General features: G+C 38.3%; 1 protein-coding gene across 2 annotated transcripts in view; it reads left to right on the forward strand.

Annotated features, from left to right (window-relative positions):
- Positions 1 to 20,709, forward strand: part of nkain2 (sodium/potassium transporting ATPase interacting 2) — a 500,783-nt gene that overhangs the window by 176,117 nt on the left and 303,957 nt on the right. For both annotated transcript variants that reach the window (XR_009640984.1, XM_060821200.1), the window contains exon 2: positions 11,283 to 11,420. Coding sequence is in view for 1 of the 2 variants with exons in the window: in XM_060821200.1 (XP_060677183.1) it covers positions 11,283 to 11,420 (138 nt within the window). In the remaining variant the exon portion in view is untranslated. The remainder of the gene's footprint in view (positions 1 to 11,282; positions 11,421 to 20,709) is intronic.

The raw sequence follows: 20,709 nt of genomic DNA on the forward strand, positions 1-20,709 counted from the left end.
AAATGTGTTGCTGGAAAAGCGCAGCAGGTCAGGCAGCATCCAAGGAACAGGAAATTCGACGTTTCGGGCATAAGCCCTTCCTCAGGAAGGGCTTATGCCCGAAACGTCAAATCTCCTGTTCCTTGGATGCTGCCTGACCTGCTGCGCTTTTCCAGCAACACATTTTCAGCTGTGATCTCCAGCATCTGCAGACCTCACTCTCTCCTTCTTTATTTTAGTGGCCACTTGTTACACCTGGCATTGTCATGAACTTGACAATTGAAAATTTGATCTTAAAAGTCCCAGAAGTTATTTCTCATAAATCAACATTATACCTTATTTGCATTTTGTTGTTCGTGGTATTGTGCACTTTACTTATAAAGGGGAATGAAGAAAAACAAATCTATCTTCTTAAACTAGAGTGCTGATAGCAATTTGATAGCTTACCCTTTGACTATTTTTCCCCACAATCTCAGAAGATGAGCAAGGTTGAATTTTGTATTGTCTTCCTTTGTTATATAAATTACTTCTTCCACTTGTTACCCAGGTCCCATTATTATTTTGCTGATGATCACACTCTAGTCATCAGCATCTTTTATTCCATCAGCCATCACTTGTATAAAATCTCCAGTCATCTTGTATTGCAATAAATGAGTCATTGCAATTTATCTCCTGCATGCCATTTTCACAATTCTTAGTGAATACTCTCAGTTTTTATGAAAGCAAAATACTAGCTGCTGAAAATCTGAAACCAGCACAGAGATGTTGACGAAATTGTGCAGAGAAAATCAAGTCCAAGATGACTCTTCTTCAGAAATGGGCCTCCTTCAGCACCTATTAGAGGGGAGGTGATGGCTTGCGATAGGATTAAGGTTAGGAAACATTGGCCGGGACCACAAATTTAAGATAAGGGGCAGAAGGTTTAGACGAGTTATGAGGAAAACCTTCATCGACCAGAGGCTGATATGAATCTGGAACTCACTGCCTGTAAGGGTGCTAGAGGCAGAAACTCTTATAACATTTAAGAAGAGTTTAGATGTGCACTTGCAATGCCAAGAGGCATACAAGGCTAGGAGCCAAATGCTGGAAAATGGGATTAGAATAATTAGTTGGAACAGTGTAGATGCGATGGGCCAAAGACCCTTTTTCTGTGTTGTAGACCAATATGATTCTGTGATTAGGATGTTGCCATCAAGCCAGCAGCAGAGAATGAGGAAGCAATCACTCATCCCCTTTCTGGCTGGTGGGTCTATAATAATTGTATCTGACTGTTGTACCAATTAAGTAAATCTAATTATTCAAACACTGGAAGAAAAGAGTACTGATCCTGCCATTGCTCCATGTCAGCGTTGTGCAGGAAAGCTCCAGTTAGAAATGCCAAATGCCATGTATGCTGTAAGATAGACCATATTCAGGTGGTTTGCTGAAGCAGAAACAGCAGATTTCAATCAGTAAGGCCCTATTTTAAAAGCTATCGAAAGAAAAGTCCAAATTGGATTATGCCAATATTCAACATTCAGAATTTGCATAAATAGGAGTTGGAAACTATAATGGAGTTTCAGCAGCAAGCTATGGAAAGAAGTTTTAGGATTATGACCCAGCAACAGTGAAGAAAAAGCAGCATTGTTCCAACTCAAGGTGTTATGTGACATGATGAGAGGCTTGCAGATGATGATGTTCTTATGTATCTGTTGCCTTTGTCTGCATCAATACTGAAGCGTTTGTAGTGAAGTTATGTCAAACCTCGGTTAGATCATTGTCTGAATTGTTCAAGTCCATAAAGTTGCTGTTCTAACTCTGTCAAGTCGTGAGGAAATCAGTGTAATATAGCATTGCACATAACCGTATCATCAACAACTTACCTTGTCACTACTTCTTTCCATGATAGTCATGATTTGGAGTTGCCAGTGTTGGACTGGGTTAAAAGTACAAAAGTTAAAAATCATAGAAGTTAAAAAAACACCAAACTATAGTCCAACAGCTTTGTTTGGAAGCATTAGGTTTTGGAGTACTGCTACTTCATCAGGTGGTTGTCAAGTAAACCTGTTGGATTATAACCTGGTGTTGAATGATTTTAACTCTTTCCCTGGTAGCTGAGATGCAATCAGCATATTGCCTGCCATTTGTATATTAGTAACACTGCACAAGAAATGCTAGCGCATTGCTTCAGTTCAGTGTGCCTATGACAGCGCCATGACATGTTAAAATTACAGAATTTATTTTTCATGTCCAAAAATACAAATTAAAGAGGCAGGAAAAATCATTATAGATGTTCAACTGACAGCATCAAGTGCACCACTCTGACAAATTACAACAGGTCTCCTTAACTATGCTTGAAATAAGCATTGCAAGACAGCATAAACTGCTCAAGTGACTGCCTAAATGTTAAGAACATGATTCTGTGAAATCAGCAAGAGCACAGTGGATGAAAGAAATTCCCTCTTGATTAAGATTTGCTGCTTTTGTGGCAAAGGTGATGATTTACCCAATATGCACATAATATTAAAATGTTGTAAAATGTCAAGAAAGGTTTCCATTCCAAGTTAACCTCCATGGTCATTAATGTGTACAATTAATGGTAACAGACAACAATGAAAAAATCTTCATAATGCAGGCTTAATGCTGCCTAACCTGCTGTGCTTTGACCAGCAACACATTTGCAGCTGTGATCTCCAGCATCTGCAGACCTCATTTTTTACTAGAATACATATGGGTCCATAACGTACATGGGTGAATTGTGTTGATAGGTATTGTGCCAGGAACCTTCACTCTTTAGTAGACAGCATTTATTTAGGAAACAGATTCAGAACTATCAGTTATTAATTTTGCCTTCTGTTTGGTATAAGTTGATTAAGACATAGGAGATGCAACCATTAATTATAAAAGATGTAACATTAGGCAGGTACTTAGTGAGAACAATGTTTATTTTCTAATCCTTTGGAAATTAACTACATTATGTTTTGTGTTGTAATTTAATTTTGTTGAGGATTTATTGTGTTATTAATTTTAGGTGCAAAATGTGTGGCAATCACTTTCACTTATAAATTATTAAGGCTTTCATTGAACAAATCACAAAAATTCTTGCTTAGATTACAAATTGATGGGCAGATAAAGCAGCTGCTCTAGAGATTAGCCGCTTCCTGAGCAGCTTGTAAAACTAAAACTGGCATTATATTTGATATTATTCTTATGTAAAATGTAACTTTTGTTCATTATGTCTTATTCAAGATTAGAACTACATAATAAAGGAATGTTTCTTTAATTTATTGTTCATAGTAGTGGATGTACTCTAATTAAGCAGCCTTCCCCTTAATAAGGAACCAAATTAAATGCCAAAAACTGGATAATCCTTGGAACAAAGTTACTTGACTCCGTTGACCTTGGAAGGACCCTAGAATGGAGGGGACTGTCTTATGAGAAGAGGTTGAGTCAGGTGGACCTGTACTCACTGGAGTTTTGCAGAATGAGAGGCACCCTTATGAGGTTCTTAAGGGAATTAGCCAAGGTAGATGCAGAAAGTTGTTTCCCCTTGTGGGTGAGTCTAGGATTAGAGGGCATAACTTTACATTTCAGGTGAGGAGGAATTCCTTCTGTTGGAGGATATTACATCTTTGAGATTCTTTTCTGCAGAGAGCTGCAGAAGCTGGGTCATTAAGTATACACAAGCCTGGGCTATACAGATTTTTAGTAAGTAAGACAAAGGAGAGATATGGCAAAAAGCCAGAAACGTGGAGTTGAGAATTATCAGATCAACCATGATATAATTGATTGTTGGAATAGACTGGATGGGCTGAATAGCCTAGTTCTGCTCCTAAATGTTATGGTCTTATAGAACACTAACCTGGAGAGCTCTTGCTGTGATATTCTGTGGCTGAGATGAATGTACACGTTGCTGCTTATATGAAAAATTAGCAGCCATTAGCTGGTATAATCTTATAAGCTATTCATATGGCATGAATTATGTGGTCAGCTGCTAGTTTATATTTCAGTTACAAATTCCAATTTAGTTTGTGCATTTGAGACAACTCAAGTTTAAAAATTCTGAAGTTAACACTTCCCTTAAACTAAATACAAAACATTGAAACAACAATACAAAATTAAAATAACTTGTATAATTTGTCTTGATTCTTCTTCAATTATCTTTTTATATGTCTGTAACTTAAAATAAAACTAAGCGGTAAAAACTCAATAAATTTTCTTTGCAGGAAATTTGTTTGATAAATAAGACTTATCATTGAAAAACATTGTACACTTAGGTGTTCAAGCCCTAACTACTTTCATACATGTTAGTGACAAAGTGCTGAAAATTCTCACCCTTTTGTTTTTATGCCCAGTTTCCTGCCTAGACACAAGCACAACGTAAGACCACAAGAAATAGGAGTTTAGTTAAATGTTAAACCATTTAAAGCTTGGAGTGCTTTTCAATAAATTATGTCTTTACTTCTACCTCCAACTCCACCAACTTGCATCATACCTGATATTCCATGGAACCCAGTCGTTCCAAAATCTATGAATTCCTGAATGAATATATTCAATTATTGAGCATTGAAGCTCTTGCAATTGAGGCTTCCAAATATTTCCAACCTCTTTAGTGAAAAAGAATCTCCATGTTTCAATTCTAAATTATTGATCTTTTATTCTGAGACTGTCCTTTGTAATTCTAGAGTTTTCAGATAGGGGCAACATTCTCCCATGCTCTATCATCTTAAATCTCTTGGATTATATGTTTCAATGAGACCACTCCTCATTCCTCTCAGTTCTAGGAAATAAAAGTCTAATCTAGTCAATGTATTTTATAGTAAAAACCACTCCGCCAGTAATCAGTCTTGTGAAATCTCTCTATATGGCAAATATATTCTTACTTGTGTAAGGAGAACAAAACTGTACAGCATACTCTAGACTGACCAAGGATCTATATAATTGTAGTAAGACCGTGTTACTCTTTATCTTTTATTACAAAAGGGATTTGAATACAACATGCTGTTTCCTTTTTTAGTTATTTGCTGTGTATCTGAACTTTTTGCACAGTGGACACCAGTTTTCAGAATGCCAACATTGATTTGATTTTCTTTAATTGTTAAAAAGAATCTGCTTTTGAATTTTCCGACCAAAGTGGATAACTTTACACTCTTCCTTATGAGATTGCACTCACCATCTTCGTGCCTAATCATTTGTCGAAACTTCTTTGCAGTTTCTTTGTGTGTTACCAACAGCTCACTTTTGCTTCTAATTTTGTATCATCAGCAAACGTGGATACAGTGACTTTGGTTGCCTAATCTAAAATATTGATATAGATTGTTAATAGCTGGAGCCAAGGCAGTAATCATTCTGGTAGCCTACAGTTATAACCTACCAACACAAAAACTACTTCATTTGATGTCCTTTATCCTGAATTCCATGAGTCAGAATGTTGTGTCATAGCCTCTTATATATCACCTTAGTGAATGCTTCTTGAAGGTTCAAATATACCACATTGGTTGGCTCCTCCCTACGTACCCTGTTTGTGCAACTCCAAAATGCCCTAATAGATCTATTAAGCATTGTATTGTTTTTGTAAACTTGTGGTGACTCTGCTCAACCATAGTCATAGTCTTTTTAAGTAGCCTTTTAGTATGTTCCTAATAATAGATTGATGTTTTCCCACAGCTCATAATTATTCAGATATTCACAATGCTTTCAGCTAAATACATTTCAATCAGATTCTAATTATGAAGCAACTTGCATTTACACAGCAATGTAAACAGAAGTTCTGTTTCTTTGAAAAAACATTCTGATAAAAATCTACACCTTTCCAAAGTAGGAAATATAAGATGGAATGATAAGAGCTTGAGTCCAATTGCTGAGTTTTAAGAAGAGTATTAAAGTAAGAAATATCAGATGGCCTGATTAAAAGTTTGAATCCATTAGGTGAGTTTTAAGGATAGTTTTAAAGAGAAGATATGGAAAGACAAATGTTTATGGAAAGACTTGAAGGTCATACCTTTTCATACCCTTTATATCTTTGTACAACAAACAGGATCCACTTCAAATGAGTAAAAAGTGAGGTCTGCAGATGCTGGAGATCAGAGCTGAAAATGTGTTGCTGGTTAAAGCACAGCAGGTTAGGCAGCATCCAAGGAACAGGAAACATGAAGGGCTCTGGCCCGAAACGTCAAATTTCCTGTTCCTTGGATGCTGCCTAACCTGCTGTGCTTTAACCAGCAACACATTTTCAGCTCCACTTCAAATGAGTCTTGTTCAAGTCATCACTGCTGTCACTTCCTTTTTTAGCTCCAGTAACCCAGTTGAAACCTAATGCAATGCCAGTTGTACAGGAAAGGTTGGATTTCCTGGACAAAAAAATCAGCCCCTAAATGATAATGGATGTTGGTGAGAAAACTGGGAAAACCGAGTGAGATCATCGGTAATGAGCTTATTGACGTCAGTAATGAGCAAAATACCCGATTCTCCAACAAAATGTTTAACAGTGAAACAAGAATCTCACTAGTAAACAGCAAGAGACCTACTTGCGTGAATTTACATGCATTGGCATGCCTTTATTTCATAATCTCACCTCATTTACATGCAGTTCCCATTCTCCCACCCTGATTAGAAACTAGACAGCAAATGTTCTTCAAATGAACTTCCAAGTGATTAACTGATGACTCCTGTTTGTTGCTTGCTGCTCTAGCCCTACATCTTGGACAGCATCACCATATCTCAGGGCATTCATCTTGATTAACGTGTGCCCCAGCCGCTAATGAGGGAAGCCAACCTGTCCATGGAGGCAACTCATCACTTGCATGTTGGAGAGGGCATGGTACAAGAACGCTCATTGAGTCCTCTGAACTTGGAGTCAATTTGCCTGTTGCATCTGACAAACTTACCTGGGGCCTCTCTATCTATCTGTGATTCTTCAAAGTTGCTGATTACTGACATTTTCCCTGACTGGAACTAAACACTCATGTGGTCTCCAGCAGTCCGCAGAGTGTCAGCAACGTGGAACATTTCTTGACCCTCCAAACACACGAAATCAATGTCAATTTCACTAATTTCCTCATCTCCCCATTTCACACCTTATCCCAGGTCCAACCGTCTAACTCAGCATCACCCTCTTAAACTGTCCCACCTGTCCATCTCCCTTCCCACCTATCCGCTCCACCCTCCACTCCAACCTATCACAATCACCCCACACCTGCATCCAGCTATTGCTACCTTCCCACTAGCCCCATCCCTCCTCCCATTTATCTCTCCACTCCCTATGGTTACCCCCCTCACTCCACCCCTCCACTTTCCTAACGAAGAGCTTATGCCCGAAATGTCGGCTGTCCTGTTGCTAGGATGCTGCCTGACTCTCTGTGCTTTTTCAGCACCTCACTTTTTGACTCTGATCCCCAGCATCTGCAGTCCTCACTTTCTCCCAGCTGCAGACGTATGACAGTTGTGTGTTCATGAGCATTTTCTCCTGAATCAAATCGAGCTAATACAGAGGAACCTTATCCAAAAGGCATGGGCGGGCAGTATTTTGTTTGATTAATTGAATTCCAGATGAACAAATGCCGGATAACATAGTTTAGCTGAGCGTTAGGACCTTGCGATCTTGCCAGATAGTCTGACATTCAGATAATCGAATGTTGGATAATCGAGGTACCTTTGTATCGCACAATGTGTCAGTATCAGAGCTAATGAGGGCAAAGTGGCTGGTGCATCCTCTGAGGGATCCATGAATTCTTCCTCAGAGTTATGCGGGAAGGACACACCCTTGATGTTGGAGGCTGTGCAGATTCCACTGATGCCTGCAGAGGATAAAAGAGAGACTGAGTCCCAAACATTGTGGATGTTTGGACATGTGAAGAGTACATTCACAATGCAGAGAATGGAAAAGCAGCAAAACAACAGCCAATGATTGATTTCTTCATAATCAGGACATGGAGGTTTCCTTATCACCACATGAATAGTCATGGTTTTCACCAGCTAAGGCAAGGATTCTTGTAGATAGTGAACGGGTGAATGAGTCAGGTACCCTCCCATCTATCTTGGCTGTTTTTGCTCTATTGTGGGCTGTTCTCTTCTGGAATAAAAGAAAGACAGGGATTGACTGAAACAAACATGGCTGGCATAGATATGAATGCAGGTTGGGAAAGGTGTTGAGGGGTCCTGAAGTGAGTAGGAGGTACATAAGCCTTGCAGGCTTAATGTTAGGGGCCTGGTGAGAGTGTGCGAGGGAGGGAAGATGTTACATGCAATAGTGAGAGTGATGGACCATGAGCCTTGGTGGGAGGATAATGCAGTAACAGAATTAGAGTAACTGTGAGGTAGTAGAGAGAAATGGCAGGCACATGTGTCTGCAAAGCAAAGAAGGTCATTGATCTTCTTGCATCACTGCGTATTTTTTCTGGACTGTCAGTACTGCACTTACCCTGGTAGCAACCTTGGACTGGATTAGCAGGGTCTAGTGCCTTTGTCTCCCCTGCTGGTCCTAAGGAAAGTGGATGGACCTTCTCTGTACCACCTGTCCACCAGGACCTCTAGGTACCTGTCAACAAAGTGGGGTGCCAGTTTTCTTCTGTTTCCCACATTTAGGATAATTCATGAGATGAAAGAAATTTGCAAGGCAACTTCAGACCTGGGGCATAACTGCATTTTGATACATCGCAGGCATGAGTAATCCTGGAAGGTCCTGATGTAATGAGAAGGAAGACAGAATGAAAAGGGTGGTGTAGCAGTGTGATGTTTAGCTAATTGCAAGTTTCAGAAAGTAACGTGAGAAAACTCACTTGAGCTCATGGAAAGAAACACTTAATGAAACTCACCAAAATTGGTATTTAACTGATTTCTAGTAAAATTCAGCTCTCTAACTGTCATGACACGCAAAACTATAGAGAAATATGTATGTAACAATTAATGGCACAACAGCATGGTGTTGTTTACATATTTCTAAAAGAATTTAATTGTTTTTCCCTGTAGTTCAGTATAAAATGAAAAACTAGCTATGGTTACTAACTTAATGTACTGCTTCAAAAGCACTTTGTTATTCTTTTGTGTCCTTGGTACATATTCTTTCTGAAACTGAATGCTAATTCTTGTTTTTTGTCTAGCATCTGAACTGTTAAGGTCAGCCAAGCCCTGAACCAAAGTAATCATAATGTGAGGTCTACCTCATGCTGTTCCTTTTTTTGAATGATTACAATTTAGATGTAGAGTACATTCGATATTTTCTTAATTGGTTTTCTCTGAAGCACAGAAGTGTTGACTTTAGATGTGTTATAAAATTGGTCACTACTCAATTGCTTTTCTTCTGAGATAATCAATAAAATTAAACATATTCTCCCAACCTAATGGTCTCCCATAAGCATTATGGAACATAAACTCTCATATGATAGCGATGCCAATTGTAAAGCTGCATTTTTGTTCTTATCCAACTGCACTGACAAAATATTGGGCTTTCTGTTTGATGCATTTTCACCCTTGTAGGGATGGTGCTCTGTCCAGAATTGCCAGATATTGATCCAGTAATGATAAAAATGTGTAGCATATGAAATGCATTTTATTCCAGGTTGCAGCTGCCATGTTAAGGCTTAATGCCTTCCCTGTTTAAAAAAAAAAGTGACTTCTTCAAAACTGACAATTGTCATCTTCATTGGTGCAATTGCACCTAATTATTTCCTTCGTTTGTACTTCAAAGATCATGTTCTAGTGATTCTTTGGTTACCTTAATTATGCTTAATTTCTTTAAATTGTACATGAGAAAATAAAGATGCATAACAATTTTCTGACATAGGAGCATAAAAAAAGGAGTATGACTGAACTATTAAACCCCTTGCCATTGCTTCACCAATGAATAAGATTATAGTTGATCCAATTGTGGTCTCAACTCCATTTTGCTGTGTAGGTCCCATCACCTTTGACACCCTTATATATCAGATACCTGTCTTGGTCAATTTTCAATGTTTCAATATTCAATGATTCAGCCTTCATTGCAGTTTTGGGTAAAGAATTATAAAGATAAATGCCCTTAATACTTGATTATCCCCATGAGGGGAGGCAACTCCTCAGCATCTACCCTAGTAAATCTGCTCAGAATGTTCTTTGTTTCAATAAAATGATCTCTCATTTTTCTGGTCCAAAGTGAGCAACCCCAAACTGCTTAACCTTTCTTCATAAGACATCCAGCAATCAACCCAGTGAAGCTCTCTGAAATACCTCCGGTGTAATCCAGGGGGAGATGGTGGCATTTTGATAATGTCATATCTGTAACCCCAAGACCTTGGCTAATGTTCTGGGAGCATAAGTTCACATCTGACCATGGCAGTACTCTACCATGGTGGAATTTAAATACAGTTCACTAAGTATTGAATTGAAGCGCTATTGTCTGTAAGAGTCATCATAAAGCTACCATCAAAACCCAAATGTTTCACGAGTATCCTTTGTGGAAGGAAACTTGCAATCCTTACCTGGTCTAGCATTTATATGACTTCAGTCCAAAGAAATGGGATTGACTCTTAACTGACTTGTGAACTGGACTAGTGAGTCATAGATTTCAAGGGCACTTAGGGATGCAAGCCTCACCACCATATCAAATGAAACAATACATTTTTTTGAAAGTATCACCCCTTGTTAATGAGTCCAAAATTGTATTCAGCACTCCTGGTATGTACTCACCAATGTACTGCACAGTTATAGCAATACTTCATTACTTTTATAGTCCACCTCTCATGCAATACAAGGTTTGTTTTGAAGTGACTGCATGCTAACCTTTTGCGACTTGGGGACACCAAGATCCCTTTGTACTCCAGTTTTCTCTGATCTCTCTCCATTTATTTAATAATTTGCTTCCTATTTTTTCTTTCAAAGTGGATAAACGTATATTTACCTACATCATATTTCATCTGCCAGTGTTTTTTTCCATTCACTTAACCTACCTTTTTGCAGTTTCTTTGTGTTGTCCTCATAATTTGCTTGCCCACCTATCTCTGTAACATCAGCAAATTCAGCTACAATACAATCTCCTTGCCCAGGTTTTTAATATTGCTGATTTGAGTTGACTATTACATGTATGAACCTTTTCATAAAATTTAACTTTGAAAAGCATTAGCTAATTATAATCTTAAAAAAAGGATTTACAGACTTGTGAACAAAATATTTGTTTTTGTTACAACTGTTACAACTCTAAATAATGTAGTTTACATTTGAGACATCTATTAAAAATGTGTGATTGACACAAATATATATCCTGCATCTTCTAAAAAGCATGGAATCTGTTATTGAAATTCGTCTGCAGTGTTATCATGTTCATGATTCTTTTTAATTTTTCTTTGAAACAGATATGTGTGTTGGAGAGACAGATCTTTGATTTCCTTGGCTACCAATGGGCACCAATCCTGGCCAATTTTTTACACATTGTCACAGTCATTTTTGGCCTTTTTGGGACCATCCAGTTCAGACAACGATATGTAATCAGGGTGAGTAGAATATTTGAAGTCCTAAAAACTGTGTTATTGCTTAAGGCAAGAGATATAGAGGGCAGTGAAGCTGTCAAAAAGAGGATGTTCATGTTTCATGCTACTTAAAGAAATAATTGAACTGGAAAATTAAACAGAGAAGATCGCAAATCACTTTGTCTTATTTAGTCCTCAGGTTAATCATTTGAATCATATTAAATAATAGTGTAATTTTCCACCATTTTAATTTGATATATTGATGCAAAGGATCAGTTACTTTCATTGATTGGTTACTGTAATATTTTCTGTAGCTACAAACCATCATTTTAAATTGATAGCATACACCTTACAATAAACATTTATACTGACGTTGTGATATCAGCATGAGATTTATAATACTTATTTCTTGCAATCTCAAAATCCTGAAATAAGTAGTCAAAAAATTGAGATGGATATAGTAAGATTTACCATTTCTGAGTGAGTAGTAATAATTGTGCCAATGTTGTCCATTCAGAAGTAAAGGTTACAATTGAGACCCTAAATAGGCTAAAGATGAATGTCATCTTATTTTCCATTGATTACTCTGTTTACTAGTGTCTTAAACAAGAACACAAGAAGTTTATCTTGTAAAAGTAGGAAAGATGGATAACAATATTATTATTTCCCATCCAGAAGAGCGAAATTAAATTACTCCAACATCTGCTGGTTTGTGAGCAGTTCATTGATATGTGCTTAAAGAGTCTATTGGGAATGTTGAAACAAAACTTTCATCCCAAATTTCTTACATAACAGTGTTTTAATTCAATTTTTCCTTTGCCTCATTTGCCTCATGTTCTTGTGAATGTGTTACCACCAAGGCTGTAGGAATGCACAACCAGTAATCCGTGGGTCACAACATAAAATGAAAGTAGATTTCCCAATTATCCAGATGGCTAACTGAATACCTTATCGATATTCGATTTTAAGTAAAAAGATCTCTCAATCAGGTTTTTTAATAAACATGGTTATTGATTTATTATCAAACCAAAATGTGTTCAATGAAGATGGAATATGTGACTAATATGCACATTTGGTGAAAAGAAGTAGACATTTTTATTCCTCTGAATGATTGCAGAGTGCACACACCAGGAAAGAAATAAAAAACACACATTTCACTGCAGAGATTAGCATTCTGAATAAAACACTTTGTCCAATTGGTTATTGTTGGTGCCCAACAACCGCCAGCTGCAGCTGCTGGCATGTACAGAGTCAATTCTTGTAACTTCACAAGTCACTTTATTAATGTATTAAACAATACAATATAGCTTATACATTCTATTGCAAAATAAAGCTTATATGCTTTCCTACAAATTAAACTAGAGCCGATTTGTACACCTATTAAGTCCTCTGACACTCTCTGAGAGTCACAGAATATGAAAGTTACCCAACCTGGATAACTGTTTTGCCGCTGCTGACAAGGACTCACGCTGGCCAGGCATTGCATTGCATTGCCTCTCTCTCTCTCTCTCTCTCTCTCTCTCTCTCTCTCTCTCTCTCTCTCTCTCTCTGTGTCTCTGAATGTCATTACCATGCTGTACACAAAGGCTCTGTTTCTGCAATGGTTGGTCTCTGGAGTTTTCACTGGCTGCATGTCTCAAGGGTCTTCTTTTTATCCTTTTATCTCTCGAGTTGTGGTGTCTTCCTGTTGGCTCAGTGTCATCCACTTCCCACATGTCTTTACCTTATTGGCTCTGGACCAGATACGTAGGTAGCATTACCACCTTGCTCTTCATCCCAATAAGGCTTCTGCATTATATCATCTTTCTTTCTTTTTTTTTGCAGAGTTTAGTTGGTACAAACTGGTTCTGATTAGTTCCGGCCAGTATCTGGCCTCAAATCATTCTCAGTTCACAAGCTGTTTTTCCCTGGCTGTCTGCAGTTTTACACTTGAGCATTTCAAGACCGAGCCGGTACATCTGTCTCTCTGCAACCTCCTGGATAACATTTCATTTTCAGCAGTATGTCACTGACTGGTATCCTTGTCTCTCTGCAGCCTGGCTAACAGTTATTCAAGGCAAAAAGAAAGAAGCGTAGGAAGTTCCTAATTCTATTGTTCTAACGTTTAGGATATATAATCAGATCAGTAATAATGCATTGGAGCCTTGCCAGATACAGCTTGTTGAAGAAATACAGTATTGAGAATTTCTTTTTCAGAATAACAATTAGATGTCATTCTGAACTCAGCAAGATACCTCTTTTCAGTAAATAGGAGCAATTGCCTGAGCAATCCTTCCTCACATGCTTTTCATTCCAGATTCCAAGTACCATACATCCAGTCACTGATAAAACAGATCTAGCAGAGGAAAGAGATCAATCTGAGACTGGTACAGAAGTGAATCAAACAGTTAGGGCAGGCAGGGACAAGGTAGGACAAATAAATTATTTCAATGTAAGGGGCCTAACAGGGAAGGCAGATGAACTCAGGGCATGGTTAGGAACATGGGACTGGGATATCATAGCAATTACAGAAACATAGCTCAGGGAAGGGCAAGACTGGCAGCTTAATGTTCCAGGATACAAATGCTACAGGAAGGATAGAAAGGGAGGCAAGAGAGGAGGCCGGGTGGCATTTTTGATAAGGGATAGCATTACAGCTGTGCTGAGGGAGGATATTCCCGGACATACATCCAGGGAAGTTCTTTGGGTGGAGCTAATAAATAGGTAAGGGATGATTTCCTTATTGGGATTGTATTATAGACCCCCGAATAGTCAGAGGGAAATTGAGAAACAAACTTGTGAGGAGATCTCAGCTATCAGAAAGAATAATAGGGTAGTTATAGTTGGGGATTTTAACTTTCCAAACATTGACTGGGACTGCCATAGTGTTAAAGGTTTAGATGGAGAGGAATTTCTTAAGTGCATACAAGACAATTTTCCGATGCAGTATGTGGATGTACCTACTAGAGAAGGTGCAAAACTTGACCTACTCTTGGGAAACAAGGCAGGGTAGGTGACTGAGGTATCAGTGGGGGAACACTTTGGGGCCAGGATCATAATTCTATTTGTTTTAAAATCGTGATGGAAAAGGATAGACCAGATCGAAAAGTTGAAGTTCTAAATTGGAGAAAGGTCAATTTTGACAGTATTAGGCAAGAACTTTCGAAAGCTGATTGGAGGCAGATGTTCGCAGGTAAAAGGATGGCTGGAAAATGGGAAGCCTTCAGAGATGAGATAACAAGAATCCAGAGAAAGTATATTCCTGTCAGGGTGAAAGCAAAGGCTGGTAGGTACAGGGAATGCTGGATGACTAAAGAAATTGAGGGTTTGGTTAAGAAAAAGAAGGAAGCATATGTCAGGTATGGACAGTATAGATCGAGTGAATCCTTGAAGTAGGAGTATACTTAAGAGGGAAATTAGGAGGGCAAAAGAAAACATGAGATAGCTTTGGCAATTAGTATTAAGGAGACTCCAAAGGGGTTTTACAAATATATTAACAACAAAAGGGTAACTAGGGAGAGAATAGGGCCCCTTAAAGATCAGCAAAGCGGCCTTTGTGTGGAGCCAGAGAAAATGGGGGAGATACTAAATGAATATTTTGCATCAGTATTTACTGTGGAAAAGGATATGGAAGATATAGACGGCAGGGAAATAAGTGGTGGCATCTTGCAAAATGTCCAGATTACAGAGGAGGAAGTGCTGGATATCTTGAAATGGTTGAAGGTGGATAAATCCCCAGTACCTGATCAGGTGTACCCGAGAACTCTGTGGGAAGCTAGAGAAGTGATTGCTGGGCCTCTTGCTGAGATATTTATATCATCGATAGTCACAGGTGAGGTACCGGAAGACTGGAGATTGGCAAACGTGGTGCCACTTTTTAAGAAGGATGGTAAAGACAAACCAGGTGAGCCTGACGTCAGTGGTGGGCAAGTTTTTGGAGGGAATCCTGAGGGACAGGATATACGTGTATTTGGAAAGGCAAGGACAGATTGGGGATTGTCAACATGGCTTTGTGCATGGGAAATCATGTCTCACAAACTTGATTGATTTTTTTGAAGAAGTAACGAAGAGGATTGGTGAGGGCAGAGCAGTAGATGTGATCTATATGGACTTAAGTAAGGCGTTCGACAAGGTTCCCACTGGAGACTGATTAGCAAGGTTAGATCTCATGGAATAAAGGGAGAACTAGCCATTTGGGTACAGAACTGGCTCAAAGGTAGAAGACAGAGGGTGGTGGTGGAGGTTTGTTTTTCAGACTGGAGGCCTGTGACCAGTGGAATGCCAGGATCGGTGCTGGGTCCTCTACTTTTTGTCATTTATATAAATGATTTGAATGCGAGCATAAGAGGTACAGTTAGTAAGTTTGCAGATGACACCAAAATTGAAGGTGTAGTGGACAGTGAAGAGGGTTACCTCAGATTACAACAGGATCTGGACCAGATGGGCCAATGGGCTGAGAAGTGGCAGATGGAGTTTAATTCAGACAAATGCGAGATGCTGCATTTTGGGAAAACAAATCTTAGCAGGACTTATGCACTTAATGGTAAGGTCTTAGGGAGTGTTGCTGAACAAAGAGACCTTGGAGTGCAGGTTCATAGTTCCTTGAAAGTGGAGCCGCTTGTAAATAGGATAGTGAAGGCAGAGTTTGGTATGCTTTTCTTTGTTGGTCAGAGTATTGAGTACAGGAGTTGGAAGGTCATGTTGCAGCTGTACAGGACATTGATTAGGCCACTGTTGGAATATTGCGTGCAATTCTAGTCTCTTTCATATCGGAAAGATGTTGTGAAACTTGAAAGGGTTCAGAAAAGATTGACAAGGATGTTGCTTGGGTTGGAGGATTTGAGCTATAGGGAGATGCTGAACAAGCTGGGGCTGTTTTCCCTGGAGCATTGCAGGCTGAGGCATGCCATTTTGGAGGTTTACAAAATTATGAGGGGCATGGATAGGATAAATAGACAATGTCTTTTCCCTGGGATCAGGAGTCCAGAACTAGAGGGCATAGGTTTAGGGTGAGAGGGGAAAGATATAAAAGAGACCTAAGGGGCAATTTTTGACGCAGAAGGTGGTACGAGTATGGAATGAGCTGCCAGAAGATGTGGCGGAGGCTGGTACAATTGCAACATTGAAGAGGCATTTGGATAGGTGTATGAATAGGAAGGATTTGGAGGGATATGGCCTGGGTGCTGGCAGTTGGGACTAGATTGGGTTGGGATATCTGGTCGGCGTGGACAGGTTGGATCGAAGGGTCTGTTTCCATGCTGTACATCTCTATGACTCTAAGCCCCTACCTATTAAATGTCTCCTTATATCTAAAATCCTCCAATTCTGGCAACATCCTTGTAAATCTTTTCTGCACCCTCTCAAGTTTAACAACATAATTCCAAGGAAGGGTGACCAGAATTCTACTCCATATTCTAAAAACAATCTAAGTCCAACATAGCATTTGCCTTCCTCACCACCTGCTGCATCTGCATGCTTCGTTTCGGTGACTAGTGTGCAAGAATACCAAAGTCATTGAAGCTCTCCTTTACCCAATCTATTCCCATTCAAATAATAATCTGCCCGCTTGTTTTTTTGTTACCAAAATGGATACCCTCACATCTTTCTTTATCTAATATGCATTTGCTCATTTATTTAACTTGTCTAAATTACACTGAAGGTTCTCTACATCTTCCTAATGGCATACTCTCTGATCCAGCTTTGTGTCATCTTCAGACTTTGAGATATGACACAGTTTCCTGACTTAAACCATTAATATGTATTATGAACAGCTGGAGTCCAAATACCAATTCCTGTGGTATCCCAATAGCCACTGCCTACCATTTAGAAAAGACCCAGTTCATTTGAACTATTTGTTTCCTGTCTGCCAATCAACTCTCAATCCATTTCAGTACATGACCTCCAATCTCATGTGCCTTAATTTTGTATGCTAATACTTTACCTAGGTCCTTATCAAAAAGCACTCTGAAAATCCAAGTAAACCACATCAAATGGTTTCCCCTTATCCACTTTAGTAGTTACATCCTCAAAAGATTCAAGCAGATTTGTCAAGCATGAGTTCCCCTTTGTAAATTCATGCTGACTTTGAGTTCAGTTTTTGTTATGTGAAAACCAGATGGCTTTAATGCTTGCTAATTATGTTAGTGAGACTATGAATTGAATAGAATAGAATGATTTTAACTCAATTGAACAATTAATAACAACAAGGGTAAGAACTGGAGTGCTTAGTTTAACTGAATTTTTAACTGAATTTATAACTGACTCAAGTCTTACAATTGTGGACTGAAAAGAGAGATCCATCTTGAATAACTACAAGACCTTTCAGGATATGGTTATCATTTCATATGTTTCACAGGATTTGTTACTGTTATCACAATAAGTACAAAAGTGTAGTACTGAATGAAGGCACTGAATTGGTCAACATTGGAACACCAACTTGTAACTTCTGGCTGGCAGAAAAATTCTCCTGTGTTTTCTTCTTATTGCACATGATGCAGTTAAAAGTCTATACTAAGTCACCCTTGCTACCTGTTATTCCTTGTCCATGGTCAATGGCATTCTTGGGCTCTGATTAGCTTCCAATGTGTGAATAACACATTATCAAATTGGAGAGGGGATATGTTTCCAATTTATAATTGGTTTCTGAAATATAATGGATATCTTACTGATCTCATTTGTCATTCCCTCCTGACTGATTCCCAAACTATCAGTCACTGTGGGAACATCCTTTTCATGGCAGCTTTTGCCTGTTAGTTTATTAATTCCATGGCTCTCCATTAAGATAATGAGGTATCACAAAATAATTTTTATCTGCCTCGAGGATAAGTAGTGTAACATCTGATTGATTTATATAATCCTAAGTGTCTAATTGATACATCTAAAAGTTCTGGTGAGTTGAAGAGTCTATCAATAAAACTTAATTAATATCATTTTTATCAATGTGTGACTTCATTTAACTGCTCGTGCATGCATGAAGTTAACTAAAAAGTAACTTTGAAAGGAAAATGCCATCTTTTTGTTCTGAGAAAAAAGGGTCAGATTACCACCAATCCAACTTTATTATATGTAGCAAAAGACAGCATAATTCCAGAGGACTGTTACATAATTTGAAAGAATATTACAATTTCTCCTCAAAATACTTTAAGTTACAAAGTTAAACCAGCATAGAACTGTGTGTCTTGATCGAAAGCTGTTTCATTTCAGTGATTTTACAGCTTGTTAACCTGGAGCCATGAAAGTAGTTTAAAAAAAAAGCCGTAAACCCATGACATTTCTTTTCACCTGAACGACATGGCAAAAGAAATTTAACAGCAAAAATACAATCACAGAGGCTCGCATGCTGTGACTCAAATGTCTTATATTGATCATAATAGAACAGAATATTACCTCACTTGCTGATCATTACACATGTTGAAAAATAACATCAATCCTAACCAAGCTGGAGACAGATTGAAACCAGAGAGGTAATCACAGAAAAAATTATTTATGTATCTAAATTAGTGAAAGTCAACTTGGGAGTACCTGTACACTAACCAACCTACAAGCCATCTAACCACTTCAAAATCAGAAGAGCCTGAGCTCATGTGCATCTGTTCTTCCACAATCCGTGTTCTGTATGGAAACCATTCAAAAGCTTCTCACAGCAGCACTCAAGAAAGAAGATGAAAGATATATACTAACAGGAAGTGCTTGAGAAAGCAGACAGAAGATCCATATTATGTGGGAATGTAAAATTATTACCTGCCGTGTTGAGTCATAATGTTACAGAATCTGCAGGGCAGCAAAGGAAGTAGTCACAATGCACAACTGAGATAGGGCCAGTATAGTGACTGAGGAATATGGCAAAGACTGCTCAGGCCTCTAGCGCAAGCACAAGGGTATACCATGGGGATGAGATCATATAAACAAAAAAGATAGCTTCTTGCATCTTAATTGTATGGAAAATATGACTAGGGGCCAATGTTGTGGTGCAAAAATATCACATGACTGGGTATGCTGTACAAAAACCTGTCCACCGCATCTAGAAAGGGAGCCCAGGTGAAAGTAAGTAGGGAGCAGACAAAGAAAAGGGTTAGCTGTATACAGTTGAAGTGCTGTCATTGACTTCAAGCTCCTGAGCGACAAAGGGCTCAGAAAAAAAACACTTGAGCAGTTGGCAGGTCTGTGAATCCAAAGTGACTGTATTCTCTATGAATCTGGCAGTTGAGTCAAAGAAAGGCTCATTAACAGCATTTGTCCCCCAGAGGATTTGAATCATGTTGGTGCTTAGATGTCGGTGTGAGGCTTTGTAAATCCTGCAGGAGAAGAGATTGAGCAGTTGACAGTTGAGCAGCAGACAGTTGAGCAGCAATTTGAGTAGTCAGAGTTAGAGCAACTATTAAAAGAATATCGGAGTGTATATCATGAAAGAGAGGAGTTGAAATCCCTGATAAGGTAAATTAAACTTTTTGTGAATGACAGCGACTACTGATGTTTGGATGTGTTGCTGAGAGAATTTAGAAAATCTATCTTGATTTCTTGATTCAAGAAGATATTTGTGATGTGTTAATTTAAAGTTTGTCTCTTAGTTCATATTTACCTTTTGTTACTTCAGGTGATTTGAGTATAAAATTGATAATAATGATTTTGCTCTGCTAGCTCATACAATGTTATATTAATAGCATTCCCAGAAAAAAATGAATTTAGGGTTAAAAATAGGGAAATAAAAACAGAAGTAATTAAAGTTGTATCACAGCATTTAGAGAAAAGCTTCACACAGGTACCTTGCAGCTTGATTCAACTAGAATTTAGCTACAGGTGAAGTAAATTGAAATTGGAAAGAAAAATTAAAAAGCTTAAACTTGAAAAAGGGAAAGAACTGTAAATCGAAAAGATGTGGAATTTGAACTTCAGAGAGAGAAGACAGAAAGAAAAACAACGGACCAGGTAAAATACAGTGTTTCAAAGAGAAAGGGAAAAGAGGCACTTTGCCCCAAAAGAAAGAAAAATGTAAGTTTATGAATTGAAAGAGAAGCTAATAATTCAGATGGTGTGTTGAATACACTTAGAACTTTGATTTAACAAAGAATGTAGTGTCTGGTGCCTAAATTACTGAGGATTCATGGAGTAAAGACATAGTTACTTCATTTGGGAAAAAAGTAGTGGCTACACAGCAAGAGTGGCCAAAACACTTATTCACAAAATGTTTAGTTGGGGAAAACAACGAATGTTCATTCAAGTCTTCCAGAAGAACTTCTTCAAATTATAAAAAATTTATTATTTAATGTGATGAACGTGTCCCTGCAATACATTTAAATATCAAAATTAAAGAAAAAAATTGAATGAAATAATTTGT

The sequence above is a fragment of the Hemiscyllium ocellatum genome, chromosome 3 (genome assembly GCF_020745735.1).
Source record: "Hemiscyllium ocellatum isolate sHemOce1 chromosome 3, sHemOce1.pat.X.cur, whole genome shotgun sequence".
Classification (NCBI taxonomy): Eukaryota; Metazoa; Chordata; class Chondrichthyes; order Orectolobiformes; family Hemiscylliidae; genus Hemiscyllium; species Hemiscyllium ocellatum.